Source organism: Chrysochloris asiatica, unplaced genomic scaffold (genome assembly GCF_000296735.1).
Source record: "Chrysochloris asiatica unplaced genomic scaffold, ChrAsi1.0 scaffold00074, whole genome shotgun sequence".
Lineage (NCBI taxonomy): Eukaryota > Metazoa > Chordata > Mammalia > Afrosoricida > Chrysochloridae > Chrysochloris > Chrysochloris asiatica.
In genome coordinates, this window is record NW_006408592.1 from 1,151,079 (window position 1) to 1,171,761 (window position 20,683).

General features: G+C 41.6%; 1 protein-coding gene across 1 annotated transcript in view; it reads left to right on the plus strand.

Moving 5' to 3' along the window:
* Positions 1 to 311: 311 nt before the first annotated feature.
* The window catches only part of ME3 (malic enzyme 3, NADP(+)-dependent, mitochondrial), a 246,164-nt gene continuing 225,792 nt past the window's right edge, over positions 312 to 20,683 (plus strand). The window contains exon 1 of the mRNA XM_006864954.1: positions 312 to 764. Coding sequence (XP_006865016.1) covers positions 582 to 764 — 183 coding nt within the window. The 5' untranslated portion in view covers positions 312 to 581. The remainder of the gene's footprint in view (positions 765 to 20,683) is intronic.

Below are 20,683 nucleotides of genomic sequence, written 5' to 3' on the forward strand. Positions count from 1 at the left end.
GGTGCACGTTTGTAAGGCGCACCCACGCACGTTTTCAGCGGAGGTTCGGCACTAAGAACAAAGGTTTCAGCACCCCTCTTTCCAGAACGCATCAGCTCCGCGAGCGCGCGCGCGCGGCTGCCGGCGCGGTCCAGCCATTGGCGGGAGAGAAACAACTAACTGCCTGTCCCGCAACGGGACAGTGTAGATAAAAGCTTCAGGCACGCGCAGGTGGGCCAGGAGGCTTGCCACTGAATGGATTTGGGGACTCAGGGACTCAGTTGCCTCTCCTTCGCGGTTATGTGGGCGGGGGTGGCGCGGGCTGTCACCCGCACTGAATCTGCTTCCTGTGATTGCTTTCGTTTTGCCTGCGCTTGATTAGGCCTGGCGCACCGCAAGTGGCGGTGCGTCTCAGAGAGCCGCGCAGGTGGCAGCCAACGAAGGGCGGGGCCTAGCGTCTTTATCTCTTCGAGACCCCTGCCCTCTCCCTGAGGACGCGTCCCGGGCTTTGGCCTTGTGCCTCTCGGCGCGCGTGGATTCTGGCTGGTTGGAAGGCGCCCCTGACCTTGGTCTCTCCCGGTTGCCAGGTCTGCCCTAGGACCATGGGAGCCGCGCTGGGCACTGGCGCACGGCTGGCTCTCCTGCAGGGCCGGGCCTGCGGCTTCCTCCCACGCTGGACGCCCTCGGCGCCCGCTCTAGGCAGCCACTCCAAGGCTGGTTCCGTTCTCCCGGTGCCCCTGAAGAAGCGTGGATACGATGTCACCAGGAACCCGCATCTCAACAAGGTAATTAATGGTCCTGGTGGGACGGGTAGCCTGAGCAGAGATCCTGTGGCGCGCGAGGAGAGGCGCCCCGCCTCCTGGGCCTGGGAAGGATCTTACCGGGACATCTTCCAGCGGTTTCCCATTGTTGCTTTTTTTTGCAGGGGCTTGGCTTGAGGTTTGACTCCCCTCTCCCGGTTTCTGCTTGGAGAGAGGTGACTAATAAAGGCGGAGCCTAATTTCCTCTGCAAGGCCTGTACAGAGTGGGTTATGGTCTTCAAGGCTTGTCCAAGTTGGGGTCAGATACTTAGTGATTCTGTTGATTTGGGCAGTTCATTTGGCTTTTCTGAGTCCAAGTTTCCATTATCTGTAAAAGTGCGATTATGGATTCAGGGGCGTTGTGAGGCTTGAAGAGTTATGGAAGTAGGTAAAATTCTTAGCACAATGCTTGGCACCCAGTGAGAATAAATGTCAGCTAAGATTAAAATTATTATTCTAGGGAAAATGTTAATATGAGAGTGGGGAGAGGAAGATCTAGAATTAGAGAGTTTTTAGAGTTTGAAGGATAGCAGAGATTCTAATTCAAACCTCTCCTTTTATAGATGAGAAAACAAGACAAAGGGTCGGGTCTTCAATGTCACCAGCTAATTAATTAGTGCTGGCTCTGCCACTCAGTCCAGATCTTGGTGCTTTGGTTAAATTTAGCCTATTGCTGAGTGGTTGTGCATTAACCTAATAGCAAAGACATTTGTTTCTGAAAGTAAAGTGTAGTGTCTTTGGTTCAAAGGATAGAGTAGAGAGACTGGGAGGGTGTTTAAGATCAAGAAGCAAGAGACCTAGATTTGAGCGCTGTCTTTCTCTACCCCACCTTCACAATCTACTTTCTCAAATTATTTTGGGCATCTGTAATTTTTCTGAGATTCAACTTTTTCCTACCTAAAATAGATATTATGGTTGACCCACCAATCCTATCTCATTTGGGTGTTGTGACAAATGAATTACTGAATTTGAAATTGTATTTTAAATGATATAAAGTGATAAATAATTACTGCAAAATAAACATTTAAGCAATTTCATTTAAGTAATTTGGATGTTGAGATTCAAGCAAGGCAACTGCACAGAAAAGGTGCTTTTGAGGAACAGGAACAACTGTATAGATGCTAAGTATTATGATTATTTCCTACAGAATTAATAGAAGTTAAAAAGAAAACAAATCCGGTGGTCCCCCTTAAAACCTATGTACATGACTGTGGAATATTTAAGGTGTTTATATCAGTTTGAATTACTTTTGTGGCAAGCATCAGAAAACTCAAACTAGTTTCAATAAACAAAAGGCTCCTTTAACTAAAAAAAAAGAAAAAAAATCTAGAGGAAGGACTGCAGGTAAGGCTTGATTCAGTAGTTCGAAAACATTCATAAGGTTGCAGGTTTTCTCTGGTTCTCTGCTCTGCCTCCACTTACGTCATTTGCATACTCAGATTCCCCTGTGTGATCTATCACCTCCCTCCTTCCACAATCTTCCATCTCCCATTCTCACACATACCATCCAGGGATACAGAACCGGTCTATTCTGGTAGCTCTGCGAGAGAGAAAAAAGGACACTTTCTCTTGAAGTCTCAGAAATTAATCCTTCTGTCTCATTGACTCTGATTGCATTCATTCCCTGCCCATTCCCAGCCCAGTCACAAATAAGTCAGTCATGGATGACTCCTGGAGTTAAAGGTAGATTTGGCCGTACCCACACCAATTGGCTTAGAAATGAAGGGGATGTGGTTCCCCCACAGTAAAATCTGGGCATTATTGTCAGAGAAAGGAGGGATGGATGATGGGAAGTAAAACAACAAATTCTCACTACAGGTTTCAAATCTTTTGACGTAATTGATTTTGAAGTCCTGGCATATTACCAACCAGAACTCACGGCTTTGTGAATAGTTAAGAAAATAAAGATCTTCTAAAAGCACTCTTGTCCCTATCCCTGATTTAGTTTGTTGTTGTTTTTTTATCTCCTAGATAATATGAATGGGATATTGTCTGTAAATCTAGGGAACTTGACCTTTGCATGATGTTAAACAACTTTAGTATGTACATCCTTGCAGTCAGTTGATGCCGGTGAAGGAAGGTGTCTAGAATGATGTTGAGAGTGTATGTTATTATTCTCCATTCACTGACCTTGGGGGAAGGAAGAAAAACAACAGAGGGAACCACTGGCCAGGGAGTTATGGTGGGATGTCCCTTACTTCCCACTCTTGCTGTCCTGTTGGTCTCCAGTACTCAGAGTCTCCAGAGAAGGATTGAAGCCTGGTGTTTTCCATTAATTAGATGGAGAAGGCTGTGATGAAGTACAAAGGAACAACTGAGGTTGCCACTGGAAATCCTAAGGACCACTCTGCAGTTGTCTTCTGTGCTGTGTTTAGTGGGTCTGTTTGTGGTAGATTTTTTTCTCTATTAGACGGTGAGCAACTCCAGAGCAGGGACTGAGATTCACGCACCTTTTTCCTGGCTCAACCAGTAAGTTTAACATAGAATCCTTGGAAGGAGTTCACTAGATATGCCTCTTGCTTTTGACAGATCAGGAGAGGTATTCACTTGAAACTTAGAGCAGAGGGTGGTTTGGAGGTGGAAAAGAATGATTACTAAACTGGACATCCTGCTATTGTGCAACCATTGAGTCTGGTCCTGACTTCATGTGTGATCCCTGGTGAATTTCTTGAGCACCGTTGTCCATGTTACACCACTGCTGTGAGGATCATAGAAGACAACCCTGTGAAATGACTGTGAAGACTGTAATGTGTTAACTGAGAAGCCCTAGTGGTGCAGAGGTTAAATCCTCGACTATGAACTAAAGGATGGCAATTTGAACCCACCAGTCAATCTGTAAGAAAAAATATGTCAGCCTGTGGTGCTGTTAAGATGAACACTGGACTGCTAACCACAAGGTTGGCAGTTCAAACCCACCAGCTGCTCACTCCTTGGATACGCTATACAGAGTTGCTATGAGTTAGAACCGACTTGACGGCACTTAACAGTAACGGCTGCTTCCGTATAGATTGCAGTCTTGGAAATCCAATGGGCAGTTCTACTCAGTTGAAATCAACTTGATGGCAGTAGTTTTGGGGAATGTGTTAAATATTAGGTGACTCTGGTAGCGTAGTGGTTACGAACCGGGCTGCGAACCGCAAGGTGAGAAGTTCCAAACTACCAGCAGCTCCGCGGGAGAAAGATGAGGCATTCTGCTCCCGTAAAGATTTACAGCCTCGGAAACCCTGTGCAGAGTCGCTCTGAGTCGGAACCGACTCCACGGTACTTAATAACAGCAACAACAATCGATGATCCCAAGAATGAAAACCTCTTAGAGATGATCTAATCTAGAATTTCTCAGACTATGGGACATAAACTAAGGACATGGAATCTGTTTAGTGAGTCTAACCAGCATTTTTAATGACAAGGATTAAAACAGAATAGAAAAATATTAAATACATTGCACTTAATTAAGATAAATATGTGAGGTCCCAATGTAAAATGCCGGTTTTTACAGTGGAATGGAGTTTTAAAATGTGTTTCAAAGCTATTTTTCCCATCCAGCATCCTTATTTTCAGATGAAGAGATAGGTTGAGAAAGTCAGATGACACCACAGATTTACTATCAGTCTCCCCCGATTTTTAGTCCAGCAAGTAGCCAGGAAGCTCTCATCCACAGTGCTTTTAGCTGATTTAGGCATATTCCTAATGAAGACAGAATTCGAATTAGATTATTCCAAGATTCCACGATATGGGATTCTCTGAATGATGCAAATTCCTGAATACATAAACTTCTATTTCCTTTTTTATGAATATTTAGACATCTTTCTAAAGTTTGCATGATGACTTCTATTGTCCACATAACTTGAAGCTAAAGCCAGTTGTTATCTTGCCGATGAGACCCCATATGTGTCAGACTAGGACTGTGCTCCACAGGGTTTTCAGTGATTGATCTTTCAGAAGGAATTGCCAGGCCTTTCTTCCAAGGTACCTCTGGGTGTATATGAACCTCCAACCTTATAATCAGTAGCTGAGTGCTTAACTGTTTGTACCATCTAGGGACTACATTGTGACTATGGAGTACATATGAGTGGGCTTCAAAACTTTGTGAAAAAATTCCATTATATTTTAATTCTATTTTCCATGAAGTTTTTGAAGCCTCCTTGTATTTGATTACATAAGACATTTTACTAACATTAAGTAGGCAATTATGACTCCATTTTATAGGGTCCTTAGTAAGTAGGCGCATAGGCAATTATCACTCTCATTCTATCAATGTAGCAAGCAGGCCATCAAAATATTTCCATTCTCAGATTACCTTTGGGAAGCCTGTCTTATTCCTTAGCCTCCAAACTGCATTTGAGTCCCTTCCCATTGGTCTCAATGTTCTGCATTTGCTTTCTTTTGGCATTGAACACACTCTTGTCAGAGCTGCTTGGTGCGTCTTCCATGATAGGCCGAAAACTCCTTGAGGACAGAGACTCTGTCTTATCACACAACACTCCCTGTGTCTGACTTTAGCGATTCAAAACATCTTTGCTCTTTACATAATCTCCATCAAGTCGTGGCCTCTTTCCTCTTAACTTTACTAATTCGCTACTTTACAAACAATTTCCTCATTGCCTAGATAAATGCCTACATGTGGCCTGTTTTGAAGGAAATACACTTATTTGACCCTAATCGTCCTAGATATTAGGGCATTTCACCAAAACCAAAAATCAATCCATTGCCCTTGAATCGGTTCCGACTCAGTGATCCTGTAGGACAGAGTAGAGCTGCCACCAGTTTATTTTTGTTGTTGTTGTTGGCAGCAGAGTGCTTTAACCATGGTGCCACCAAGACTCCTTCCTCCATTTCACCAAAGAGGCATGTTATTTCCAAGAGTGCATCAGCCTCCCCCTTTAACCTACATTAACATGAATTTTTGCCATAAAATACTACTTCCCATTCCTGCTCTCAGCAGGTTTTGTTTTTTCTTTCGTAATCTTAATCCTTGATATTCAGGGAATGAGTAAGAAGGGTGCTAAATCAAATCAGTATGATTATGGATAAGCACATTCCATGCAGTGACAGCCTCGGAAACTGCAAGGCGTCTACTGGTGACCACCTTTCCAAGCGGACTCTTATTGGCATTCTAGGTTCAGCAAAACAAATATGGTGTTTTGAGCATTGTTTTAGCACTTATGCATTGGCTGCACACCTGAAGCCACCCTGGTTTCAGCTGAATCCCTCTGAGTTCAATGGTGACTTATTTAGATTCTCATCAAGAATTTTCTTTTGAATAAAGTATGTGTTTATGTTGCCAATTTGGAACTTGATCTTGTCTCCTTTAATGGGGGGAGTCTGTCTTTGCAAATTTGGCTTATTGATCAGGCAGAAGATGATTGCTGGGTTGTATGGAAAATTAGAAGTTTATTGGTAATGTTGATGTCTGCCCTGAAAGCAGATAACATAATATGTTTTCCTAAGATCTCTTCTTCAGACATGATATAGAATTGGACTTCCTTGATAGAAAGAGAAGTGTAATAGATTTTTATATATACATTAATTCTAGAAGCTGCAATTTACTCTGAATTTGAACTTTTTGTGCAGTGGACTTGGCACTGAAGCTCAAACACTGTTCACATATTTTAAAAATCAACAAGCAGGGGCAGGTTGGAATTAAATCTGTTCCAGTTGAATAATATCTTGGCTTCTTGGGATTGGTAAGCATTGGTGTTGGGGCTTTGTGCTGAGAGCAGCTGAAAGAACATGCGTTGGATAGACTGAAGGCTAGGCAATTGTAACAAAGTCAACCCCAGTTACAGAGGTTTAAACAAGACAGACCATACTTCCTTCTCATGAACAAGTCAAGTTTGTCAATCGAGGTTGGTATGAGACTTGATTTTACCTTTCATGACTCAAGATGACTGCTTAGCTTCTGCCATTAATTCCATACAGAAGCCAGTGGGAAGAGGAAATGGGAGGAAGGGGAAGCATGACTTTTCCTTTTAAGGGCACAGCTTGAAAGGTGCAGATATCATTTCCACTCAACATCTACTTGACCAAAACTTGACCTAGGTGTGAGAGAACCTGAGAAATATAATGCCTGTTTGGACATTCATGTGTTAAGTATTCTATGCCATTAAAGGGAAAGAAAATGGATACTGTTACAAAATGTTAATCAGAAGCTTTCATTCTCATATGATGCCAATTTTTACCCCACTCTTTAAAATCCATCAGTGTCTTTACATCCCCAGAACCTTTCAATTCATTCCATTAAACCCATGAAACATTTGAGAATTGCTGACTCTGGCTAAAAATTTGGACCCCTATCTTTCTTTTATGCTTCTTCTAAAATGATTAACTCCAATCTTCTTTAAACTTCTCACTTCTCAGTGAAATCTTTCTAACCATCTTACCTGAAGTAAGCAATCCTTTCAACCTTATTAATTCCCCTTCACCTGTTCTTTTCCTCTATAGTATTTGGTACTTCCTAGCTCACTATGTAGGAGTCCTGGTGTAGCGCTCCAGGATAATGCTATTCAAGGAGCTCTGGTAGTGTAGTGTGTTGCAAGTTGGGCTACTAACCAAATGCTTGGCAGTTTAAATCCATCAACTGATTCATGAGAAATAATTGAGGCAGTCTGCTTCCGTAAAGATTTATAAATTTGGAAACCCTATGAACCAGTGCTACTCTTTTTGGCTGTTCATTTTCTGATGTACTTCAAGTACTTAGAACAATTCCTGACCCATTGCTTGTTGTTATTGTTAAGTGTTGTCGAGTCGGTTCTGACTCATAGTCACCCTATATAGAGGTACTGAGGAGCGACTGGTGAGTTTGAACCACTGACCTTGTGATTAGCAGCTCAGTGCATATCTTAGTCAATAGTTATTGAACGAGGGAACCATTTGGAGATGTCTGCTGAGTTTCCCTCATCTCATTCCTTCTGTTCACCTGCCTGTTTCATCGAAGCTTCTTCTTCCACCCTGGTGTCTCTTCTCTCTGACTATTGCTACCAGTGGTGTTTGTTAGACCAGGATTTCCTCTGTCTGAAGTGTAGCTAAATCTCACGCTGGCCCCTGTGTGCCCAGAGTCCCACTGTTAGTCCCACGGGTCCTAAGTGAAGACTGAAGGAGTTCAGTACAGAGACATTGACCCCCTGTTTGTTTTCAGTTTTACCTCCATTAAGCAGAGCTTGGGGAAGAAAGGCTCCCTAGTCAGAAGGCAGAGCTGGGGGCCCTGGAATAGGAGAGATATGGAGACAATTCTTGAGGCCTATGGGGGAGAAAAACATTAAGGAAGTGATTCAGATGCTTACTTCTGCTAGCATTCCCAGCTTCTTGGAAGTCCCACCCTCCACTTTGAGTCTCTAGAGCCTTCATTCTTGTTCTAATTCCTTCCAGTTCTCCCATCCTAAGGACACTTCCCTGAAGACAAGCTGAAACATACATCTATCTCCCTGGGGTCTAAAAATCAAAGCAGTGTGACAGGGAGCATGGGAGCACAGGAGAGGAAGTTACTACTCCTGCAATCAGAAGTTGATACTCAAAAGTATTTTCTCAAGTTGTTGTTAAGTGCCATTGAGTTGCTTCTGACCCATAGCAACCCTCTATAGGGTTTCCGAGGAGTGGCTGGTGGTTTGAATCACTCACCTGACAGTTCAAACTGACCTTGTGGTCGAGCACATTCTCAGAGATGTGTTATAGTTGAATTATTCTCAAGTGAAAAAAAACAGCAAACCTACTGCCCATTGAGTTGATTTTGACTCATAGTGGAAATCTCTCTGAAATGGTTTTGTTTCAAGCTTTCTCTGAATATAATTAGTTATGTTCGAGAGGCAAGACATGTTTAGATTCATGTAAAAACAAAATCTTAAACACAGGAACCTACTGCCCATTCTAAAAACAGTTGTAAACATCAGTATCTAACAACACTAGAGGGCAAATCTCAAGCAGAAATACGTGTTGTTTGGTACAGACTTGGGCCAATTGGTACATGAAACGTTCTAGATCTGGCCTCTCGGTAGAACGTGCCTTTGGATACCTTTTCAGGCTCCTCTCTAGGGTCTCTGTTTCCAGTGTCACTTAGTTCTGTTTGGCCCTTGTAAGCTCTGGGACGTATGGCTTTATTTTGCTTTGCATTTTTGTCATTTATACCAAAGATTTATTTCATCATCTACTCTCTTCTTTCTAAATGCCAGTCTTGTAGTGAGATGGGGAAAAAAGCCTTTTGATTTGTATGGCCACTGCAAAACGATCATTAATGTGCAGTAGTTTTGTTGCAAAGACATGAATTGAGGTCGGCTTCAAAAACCTTTACTTTGATATGTAGAAAGTACACTAGGAAATCCTTTTGGGTGGTGTCTGGCTGCCTCTCCAATGCCAAGCACAAAAGATGCTCTATGATGGTGCAATGACAATCTGACGGATGTCCTCTGAATGAGGGTGCCAAGGTCACCGGTTAAAAGTGTGCATTCATTCTGTACCCAAAAAGTTGCCTGGCAGGCTGGTTAAAACACAGTTCCTATCAAAAAGGACACAGTAAGAAGTGAAATATAGCCAGTCTTTTGAGGAGAGAGATTTTTGATGGAAAGATCAACAGCTTTTGAGGAACTTGAATAAAAGAAAATCAGAGCTGCATTTGCTTTCTAAAGCGGTTAAAGAGGGATGAGAGAAGATAAAGTCGACTAATCAGCAACTTGAGAATGGTATCTTTTTAAAGTATTTTTCTAGTTTCTATATTATTTGGTAGCCGACCTGGCATGAAGCCCCTAGCATAATTCCTTCTGAGACATCCTTCCCTGTGATGGAAAAGGCTGGCCCACTTGGCTTTTTCATTTTATTTTGTGTTACTCTTTCAGACAACACAAGCAGGGAGACAATGTCTTCCTAAGCATCTCTTTTGAGTTACTGAACTGTCTGGTGACTTTGTCACAGGAGAGGTGCTCGGTCTCTATTCACAGTGGACAGTCTTTCCATTTCCTCTTTCTTTGGCTTCTGAAAAAGGTGTTTGATGATTCCAAACCATTTTTCAGTCATGCAGTTTCATTCGGTAGTAGAATGCTTTATGGAAGAAATTCAAATAACAGTCCTAATAACAATTCTGTTAGAACATATAATGTACAAGCAATTGTTGTCAGCAGTTTATTTATGTGAATTCATCTCATCCAACCCGATAATCCTTTAAGGTGGACACTTATTTTTATATGAGAGACGAGAAAACTGGGGCATGAAGAAGTGAGCTAATTTGTCCAAGGTCATACAGCTCATTGTGGTAGATCTGGGTCTTAAACTCAGGCCATCTGGTTTTAGGGCCCACACACTCTGTCCTTTTGTTGTATTGCTCATTTTGGGGTGTAAATGCCCTCTAACTAGGGGTTAGTGGTCTGATTTCAGATAAGGCTGTGTCCTTTTCAGGTTACTGAAAAAATAGGCTATTCTCTGCTGTGATCTGGCCTGGTTGTCCTTCTACTTCTCGGACTAGGTTGGCAATTTCTTTGGCTCATTTTGAATGATACACTCTCAAAGTTGGAGGGAGCTTTGGAGATCACTAAATGCCTTCTCCTCACTCTCTAAATGGCTAATTTCCCCAACATTAATATGTTTATTTATTAAATTTGTTCAAAGGATACTTGCATTGGCTGCTTTCCTCTCATGTTCTAAGCAATGAAGCTTCAATGATGAACACAACACTTACTCTGTCATTGAGAAGCTTACAGTCTAAAGGGATGTGGGCAGGGCCGGTTAGTCAGCAGGGAAGTGAAGTGAGAGGAGCGTACATACGAGTGCATGTGTGCAGAAAAGGCTTCCCACAGGGGTACCATAAGAGGAGCATGCATACGGGGGTGTGTGTGCAGAAAAGGCTTCCCATGGGGGTATTGTAAGAGCTGACACCCAAGGGAAGAGGAGGAGTTGACAGATGAAGGTGGTAGATGAAAGTTTCCTATTTCCGACCATGAAGGAAGAGTGTCATTCTGTCTGAGAATTGGCCACTTATTACTTTTGTGGTTGAGTGGACAGACATTTGAGTAATAGACCTGTATGGCACAGAGGCATTTATGGAGAGGTAAACAGTATTATAAAATCTCTATTTTCAGTAACAGAATTAATGATGCAGTTCCTTTACCTTGACAAACCTTTTTAGTTCCTTCTTTTCCTTACTTCAGTGTTGCACAACTCCAAGGGGGTACAACTCACAATGAGTTCACTTATTCAAATTGTCAGCATAATCCAAATTTCAGCATTTTCGGTGCCACCTCTGCCCTGATCATTCCACCTGGAAGGGTCCCTTCAACCTCTACACCTTTCTCATTTGTGTAGCCACATCCCTTTTCCACCTTTTACCTCACTCGATATTTATCCTGGTGCGGCTCTATAAATCAGCACTGGGCTGTGAGCCACAAGGTCAGCAGTTCAAATCCACAAGCTGCTCCTTGGAAAACCTATACAGGGTTGCTATGCGTTGGAAGTGACTCAATGGCACGTAACAACAACAGCTACATTTAGTGGTGTATGTATCTGTCTCAAGTACTTAATGTCAACTTCAGAGTCAGAACCCTCCCTGCTTTAAACATCAGGTGACCAGCACAATGCCTTCCTCATAGAGTCCTCGCAACAAACATTAGACACGTGCATTATTTTCATATTCCGTTCTTTTACATAAATCAGAAATCATTATGGTGAAGACTTACAATACACCATTCCCATCTGCTGTCTCTTCTGCAAGCACAATGAAAAGCTTGATCTGCCAGTGTAAGTAATTTTTAAATTGCTCTGTGGGACTTGGAGAATTATTGAAAGTCAAAAGAAATCTTTTATTTAAGCTATATAAAAATTCATCCAGAATTTGGGAATATTGAAGAGACTTTTCTGCTCTCATGCCATGCCAGGTATACTTCATCTAAAGAACAGCCCCTTTATGGTGAGATTCTGTATTCTCCTTCTTGAGTCGGCATTAAAGTCAGTAAACTTGGATCTGTTGTAACTAGCAATGGGCTAAAGGATTTGGGGGCTTTGTGATCCCTCAGCTTTGTGACCAGGTATTAGGCAGTATAGCATACTTACTAAAACCTAGGCACTTAGAGGCAAAAGGATTGATTCCAATCCAAGTTCTAGATTCAGTCCAATCATAGATGTGGGATCTTGGGAAGATCACGTCATTTCTCTGAGCCAGTGTGTCATTGTTTGTGAATAGAATTGATACTAAAATGTACCTATTTCACAAGATGTTATAATGATCAAATAAAATAATCTATGTATGTCTCACTGTAAGTGCTCAATTCATTCTTTGTTAATCCTTATCTGTAAAGCTCCGGCCCCATTCCTAAAACAGAGGGAAAACCTTGTGTGGGCTACAAAAGAGGTCACCCCACCCCACAGGGTTGAGACTTGGTCCTTGCCATCTCAAAGGACCCAGTCTAGAAGATGAGGGGAAGACAGAGGAATCAAAACTCATTCTCCATTGGCATAGTTGGTATCTAAATTTGGCAGAGACATGTTAAGAAAGAAGTGAGCCAGGGAAGAGGTAGGCTGGCTAGAAATTTCCACAATCGTTTCTAATCTAGGTGTTGTCTGAAAAAAAAAACTTTAAGTAAAAATGCGTCTGACAGCAGAAAACTCAAGTGCCATTTGAAAAGCTTGGTGGTTGTGGAAATAATTCAAGAAGTTGAATCTGGGAGTGGTCATCACTATACCCTGCAGTTTCAGGAGCAGGATTTTGTCTAAATGTTTAAAAATCCAAATTCATCTGGGCTAGTCAGTCTATCTATCTATCTATCTATCTATCTATCTATCTATCTATCTATCTATCTATCTATCAACTACCTCCCTACTAATCCACCTACTATCTATTTTCATATCTACCTAGGAACACTATAACACTCCCAGTCTCATGAGATTATAATAGCAAGACAAGAGATTGTTCACCAAAGTAGTTTAGCACAAAAGTTAAAATGTTGCTTCAAATCCAGCTAAATAGGTCATGGCTGAGCCCAAATCACTAAGCTGGCAGGCCACCTAGGTAGAGAATTCTTAGGTGGTCCTGGTGTGGTACTGTTCTATAAACATTGTACTGCTAACCACAAGATCTGCAGTTCAAATCCACCAGTCACTCCTCAGACCCCTATACAGGGTTGCTATGAGTTGATGGAATTTAACAATAATAACAGCCTCCATAGAGTCCTGGTGTGTCACTGTAGGTTAACTGGACTGTTAACCGAAAGGTCAGCAGTTCAAACCCACCAGCTGCTCCTTGGAAACCCTATACTGAGCCACGATGAGTCAGTCTGACCTGACAGCACTTAACAACAACAGTCTCCATGGGAATTAATAAACATTTGCATATGCATATTTAAATAAATACTTGTATGTGCATCTCTCTTCTGTTTGGGAATGAGCATTCCCCAATGACGATTAAGAGATTATCTTAGTATGTTGTCACTATTTTAGAAGGAAGATGTCAGAGGTCCAGAGGGGTCATAAGTCCTGCCAAGGAAATGAGTAGTGGAGAGGGACTCTGGTCCTTCTCAAAGGTCTTTCTTCTCTTACACCAGCTGCATTTGAAAGGTAGCACTTTGCCTGCAGTTTTGAAATAGTGTCTTGAATCAGCCTCAGTCACCTTAGGTAGAAGTGCTCTGGAGTCTCTCCATAGGAAGGCAGATAAGATGCTATTGAACAGTGTCACATATTGCAAACCTAAACACTTGTTGATGGGGCTCCTTCTGTCACTTCCTGTGGGTCCATTTCTGGTAGATGGACTGTTCCCAACTTCTGCTTTCCCTTTTGGGTTTTCTCGAGTTTTCTTTGCAGTAATGTGATATTGAAGATAAAATACAACCATTTGGCAGAAAGCACAGTCCTTATCTCATACTATCTTTTCTTATGGCATTGGCTTTATTTTTGGTCTCTTCTAGCACATATTATCTGTTTTGACTGGTGAAGTTTCTTAAGGTCACGAGGACAGTGAATAGCAGTACAGTTGTTGCCCAGATGAAACAGGAGTAGAGGTGGATGGTGTGGAGAGACGCCTATCACAGCCATTTTTAGAAACAGGCTTTGAAATCTGCTGTCAGAGCTGAAAGATTTCCTGGTCTCACACTCCACGAGCTGCCAGGAGCTTCTCCTCCCATCTGAGGAGACTCAGATGCTGTGTAGCCATGCCTGTGGGAGGTGGCTAGGGTGCCAGTGGGGCAGCTGACCAGGTGTTGCCAGGAGGGAGGGCATGCTCAGTAGAGAACAGTCCTGCCCCCATTATCCTGCCTCAGCTGTGAGGCTGGAGGGTGTTGAGCAGCTGAGTTATTCATTGGTCTGTGACCTTCTCCCAGTCATCTGGGCAGGCACAGGGTCAGCTGTCTCTGCTGGGACTCAGAGTTTGTTGTTAAGTGCCGTCAAGTTGGTTCTGACTCATAGTAACCCTGTATAGGGTTTCCAAGGTGCGGCTGGTGGGTTTGAACTGCCAACCTTGTCGTTCACAGTCCAGTGCTTATCCTACTCATAGTAGCTGGAATAATATTTGAAATAATAATGACAAACTCATATAATGCCTACCATGCATTATTAAGTACTCTTGTAAGTGTTTTGCATATATTTCTGAGCAGAAGAAAAAAAGTGAAGGTAAACTCCGTCGTCTCACCTTCTGTTTCCAAGGGCTCCTCTCCCTTAGCAATCTCGATAGAAGGTATATCCTCAGTGTCTCTATGGTGCCCTGCACTGCCTAGTGGACTTTTTCATCTTACAGGGACCTACTTCATGACTTAGATCTCATTTCTTCTGTACTTCTTCTCTGCCTCCACTTTCACCCACCTGCCCATCTATCCATCTAGTATTTATTGACTATTTACTATCTACCAAGTGCTATTAGGTGTTGGGAATAATAGCAAACATTACAGCTATGACTCCTCATTTTTTTTGAGTATATAATAAATAAGATAAATGTTGTTGTTGTTAAATGCCATCACATTGGTTCCTACTCATAGTGACCCTGTATAGGGTTTCCCAGGAGCAACTGGAGGGTCTGAACTACCGATTTTATGGTTAGCAGTCCAGTGATTATCCTGCAGTGTCAACTATTTACTACCTGTAAATAAATAAACAAATGATAAAGCTGGTTAGTGGTGGTGGTTAGTGAGAGCGAACAATAGGTGATCTACTTTAGATAGTAAGGAGAGCTGACATTTGAGAAGAGACTTAAAGAAATAAGAGCCAGTCCAGGATGAAGCCTGGGTAAGGGAGCTTCTGTCAGAGGGAACAGTATGTGTGGAGTCCAGAGTCAAGAAGCAGGTTGCCATGGCAGGTTTTGGGAACTGAGATAGGTAGCCCAATAGAAAGGTTATGGGCAAGAGAGAAAATTGCGTAAAATCGGGCTGGAGAGCTTTCAGGGATCAGATCATACAGTGTCGCACAGGAGTCTGTAGAATGTGGACTGGGTTTCAGTCTCTGTAAAAAGAACACTATTAGATCCCTTTGGCTGCTATGTGGAGAACAGATTGGAGGGGGGCAAGAGAGGAAGAAGGGATACCAATTTAATGAGCACCTGTGTTAGGTTCTAAAAAAGGAGATAAATCAGTCATGGTTCATCTTACTTTCAAAGAACTTGAAAAAGACAGATTTATAAGCTCCTAAATGTCATAAAGTATGGAAATTTTTATATTTCTGCTTCTATAATGTTTTATTTATATCTGTACTTTCATATCAAGTAAGAGTCATGGTGGTGCAGTGGTTTATATCAGAAGGGGGCTATTATTAATATGTCATTTAATATTTAATTCCATTGAATAATTTGATGTTTTAATTTACTGGTATTTATGATGTGTAAGGAGTCCTGGTGCGGTGCTGTAAGATAAAACACTGGACCAAAAAGTCACTTTGAACCTTAGGGTCTATGGTTCAAGTTCACCAGCTGCTCCTTGGAAACCATATGAATTGAAACTGATTCAATGGCACTAAATGACACCAAATGATGTATAATAATAACTTTTACCTTGGTAAGGAGAAATAAGGATGAGAGACTTCTTAAATGGTTGACCTTTGTAATCCTTATATTAAGTTACTAAAATAATTTGTTGAGTAAAGTCTAAAGGAGAGTTTGTTCTGCTCCTTCTCTTGAGGTGACTACTTTGTGTGTGTGTGTGTGTCACTGCTAAGACTTAAGATATAATTAGGGATTCCCACAGGCAGGAAAAATGAGGAAATAAGGTTCCAAGGAAATATAGCAAAACTGCATGGCTCATGAGGGGACTTGTGGAAGATGCTTAACTGAGTGATGGGCTGGAGAGCAAGCTACAGGTTAGACATGAAGGCAGCTGCTCTTTGCCTAGTAGAAGAGTTTGACCTTAGCCCTGAAGGCGAGGGGAGCACTAGGAAGTGATACTGTGGGATTTGAGCTTTAGATAGATCACTTTGACTTTGGGGAGTTGATCAAGGTGAGGGCTGGGAGACTAGTTAGAAAGGAATTCAGTTGCAGTGAGCAAGATGAGGAGGACCAGATCGGACCAATGCTGAGGTGGACACAGTTATGAAAGATGCTAAGCAAGCAGCCATCTGTGTTCTTCCCAGAATTCCTTTAGCTCCATAACAGTAATAATGGGATCCAAAAGTTATCAATATTTCCCTCCAAAAATCTTACATTCATCCATCATCAAGTCAGACAGCTTAACCCAGGATATTACATTACTCTGTTTTTGCTTGCAATTCAATAAAATAAACCTTTAGTGTTGGTTTTCATACTCTCATCAGAAATTCTGGCTTGCAGTTACGGGTGTTTAAGATATTGGAAAATAAATCCTTAATAAATACAAGATTTGTTTCAAAACATGACGTTTCTAGAAGGGTCGTTTGGTATTGTTGAAAATGAGAGGAATTACTGACTTGCGTCCTTTGCTTTTAAATGTATTATTTTGAAAATGGTTGTCACTGACCTTTATTTAACTAACCATCCTTGTTCTGATTCTGTTCTCAAAATGCAAAATACTGGTTATAATTTTATCTCACATAGGGGAATGGGGAACGAAGGCACTGATCTCTTGAGTACATGATTGGGTTTGCAGGTCTTTTTGTTATTATGGGGACAATTGTCAGTTTTGCATGCATCACAGAGACAAGGGGAAGACTCTCTTTAGCACCAATAGGAGTTGAAGGGCCTCTTTCCTCTGTATTTTCCCTCCAGTTCTTGGGGAAAATAATAACTCCTTACATTAAAAATGGAAAGAATGTTCATAAATGTGGAAAGTATATTTTTTGGATGTGGATTTCCTCCCCCCCCCCTTTTTTTTTAATTTCCTTTCATTCCTCTATTATTACTATTTTTTTTTAATAGAAGATTTACTGAAACAAAAACAAAGATTTGGAGTTCATATGATGTGAACCTTTTACAAATTTGGCCTTCCTTGAGCAGCACATTGTTACCTTGTCCATCAGATTGAATTTTAGCTTACCTTTCTGTTTGCTGAGTCCCAGTTTGTCTTTATGAACCATGATTTCTGGAGAAGAAAAACAGAAAATCAGAAGCTTACAGGAATGATTTTCTTGGCTAATTCGATCCAGTATCAGCTACTTGTCTAAGTAAAAAGCTGTTTAAACAAACGTACGGTCTTAATAGAATCAGCAACAAGAGTACCACTATATCACGTGATATAACCATAATGCTCTAGACTCTCAGAGAGAGTCCGACGATGAAAACAGGTTTTTGGGATGCTAGTAGTCTTACAGTTCTTGTAGAATTGTCTAAGATCTTTGGTTGTACACCATGGATTTCCCAGTCTTTCATTTTGTGTAACTTGCAATGCAGTTTATAAAACTAGTGGTTGTCTTTAGTTCACCTCCTCTTCAAAGAGTGAATTTTTATAATGGGTAAATACTGTAAACATTTCATGATGTTGTAGCTTCAAAGAAGGCAGGCTTTAAACACATCTGTATTTCTTTAACTGATGGTTTATAGATCTTCCCACTCATTGGCTGTCTCATTGACTTAGTCTCTGAAGTGCAGTTTCCCATCAGCCCACTCAGAGAGGAAATGTTCCATTAGAATCTTTGGTCAAATAATCTTTTCTGTGGTACTTTCCTTTTTTGTTGTTGTTATAATAATTCCATTTCTGTCTTGAGATTTCTAGTTAATTTTATATTGTGTTCTTATTTTCCTTCCTAAGTGTTACAGACTGAACTGTGTTTGCCCAAAAAAGTATGTGTTGTAAATTCTAAACCCTAATACCTGTGGAAGGAATTCCATTTGGGAGCAGGACTTTCTTTGTTGTGTTGATGAGACCATGATCATTTTAGGTGTAAACCAGTCACTCTTATATATAAAAGGTGAAGTTGAGGCATAGAGGAGGTACACAAACAGAGAGGAAGACTCATACCATATGAAGATCACCAAAGAACTCAGGGATAAATACTACAACGAGACAAGAACCTTCCCCCAGAGTCCACAGACAGAGACAACCTTCCCTTTGAGACTATGCTTTGATTTTGAACTTCTAGCCTCCTAATTATAAGAAAATTAATTTGTTTGATAAAAACCACCCAATCTTGGTATTTCTGTTTTAGCAACAGTTGTTGTTGTATGCTGTCGATTCGGTTCCCACTCATAGTGCTTCTGTATAGGGTTTCCAAGGAGTGGCTGGTGAGTTTGAACATCCGAGTCTGCAGTTCAAACTGACCTTGAGTTTCAAGTGCTTATCCTATGGTGCCACACTAGGACTCCACAGTATCAAGTAAATGAGAAGACTTTTTCCTAGTTTCTTCTTTTTTACTTGGTAATGACTATTGTATTGTTGTTAAGTGCCGTCAAGTCAGTTCCGACTCATAGCGACCCTGAGGGTTTACAAGAAGCAACTGGTTGGTTTGAACTCCCGGCCTTGTGGTTCACAGTCTGGTCTTGATCCAACAGCTCCACATTAGGACTCTAATGTTGTTATTAAGTGTCATTGAGTAGGTTACGACTCAAAGTGATCCTGTGGGTGAGGTGAAATAGTTTAGGATGGGGAAAGAGTGAATGTTGGGCACCTAAGCAGCATTGCTTTACTAGCAGGTCTTGATACCTCTTGAAGAGGTAAAGCAGCTCCTTAAAAAAAAAAAAAAACAAGGTTACATGGCTCTGGTCTACCCAGTCAGTGAGAGATACGTGTTCCCAGGTAGAGTTCTGAGCACATGGTAGTCACATGCTATAGCTATGTCCCAAACATTGCTACCACTGAGGTCCAACCACTCAACCATGAGCAGTTGATCTGAGCAGCTGCTGCTTGGAGGATTCAGGACCTCTGAGGCTCAATGAAAGAAGATTCAGAGACAATGTAGCTTAAGGAAACCCCATGCTCTCTTCACTTCCACATAGTGGTGAGAAGAAGCTAACATGCTCTGTGGGTCTCCACCAAGCTAAGACTCCCTTGTTGAAGGACCCTACGTAGCAGAAGATGTTTTTGCAGTGGTCTGGCCTAGGCAACAGAGGCTGTCATGCAGTCCTGTTTTTGTTGTCTCTTCTTCCTAGATGAATGACCTCTCAAATGGTTAGCATTTAATTGAGCCCTCTTTCTATATAGTTTACCAATATGGAAACAGTAGAAGTTGGGGTGGAAGGAATAGAAGCCTGTGGTGCAGGTCAGTGCTGAACACATGTCCATTCTCTCTGCCCAAAAGTAGACATTGAGATCACATGACTGGAGGTGGGTCTGATTTCTGTCAGCCCCACTGCCACCTAATACGTGAGGCTCATGGTCACCCACTGATGCCAGAATCATTGGAGGATTGTAGCCCCATCATACAGACTTTGAACCCTGTGACCCTTAGAACAAAACTGTGTTTATAATTTAAAGGGACATTCATGTTTCACTCATCTTCAATTTGTCTGCTTAATGTGGAGCTTCATTTTTATTACCTTTAGGAGTTTCTTCCTAAGACATTATTCAGATCAACCATAATTGAGTTTATGATTTATTGGAGGATATTTCCTTCAGAAGAAAATTAGCTTTGAATCCAGATCCAATAGAAAGCTCAGGCCCAGTACACTAGACACGAATTGACACCCAATGGTGTGCTCTGAGCCCTTGTTATGGAAGTCATCTCCTACTTGTATACAAGTGCTTGCATGGACACTTTTGTGCCATCAGGAACCAGTTATGGAGATGTGTGGGGAAGATGTTTATGTTTTGGGTAAATATTTGGTTAGGAAGTTTGTGTTTCAAGGCACTGAGCTCTAATTGTATATAAAAGCATTTTGCTGTAATGTAATCACTTCTTATTCATTCTCTTGTAAGATCTTTTAAAAGCAGATCATGTACATTAGGGAAACACACACTTGCATTTTCAATCAGTACATTTGCTTGAGCAGAAGGTATTGCTTTCTTAGTTTGTTTTTAAACTCAGGCAAGAATTGAAATTGTATTATTTAAATCTAAATGAACAAATAAATATATGGGTGCATGGTGGCTCTATAGGAGAAGCACTAGACTGAGAACCTCAAGGTCGCTGGTTCGAGCCCACTAGTCACTGAGGAGAAAGATATAAGCATAGCAATTCACTTCTGAGCCAGAAGATGTCGTATGAGGAAAAACAGCATTGGCCAGGGAGAAAAAGACATTAGTTATGGACTGAGTTGCTCTCCTTCTCAGCTGTGTGAACTGGGTGGGTTGATGACATCCACCTCTGAGCTTCTGTTTCTGGGGAATCATTTCTGGGGTCCCTCCCAACTGGACATTCTGTAGAAATAGGAAATGGACCCTCAGGCAGTGACTTCCTCAGGATTTTCCAGCCAGGTTTTGAGGTGCAGTCATTTATATTTTAATAAAATGGTAAGCAGGGAAACACAATGGCAGGAGTTCAGGACATGGGGGACCTGGGTTTTCATCCTGACCTGCCTTGTACTGACTGTGTGATCTTGGGAGGACTACTTAATCTTTTTCTGTATTTTCCTCTCTATGGAATGAGGATAGCAATACCAAACTCACAAGTTTGTT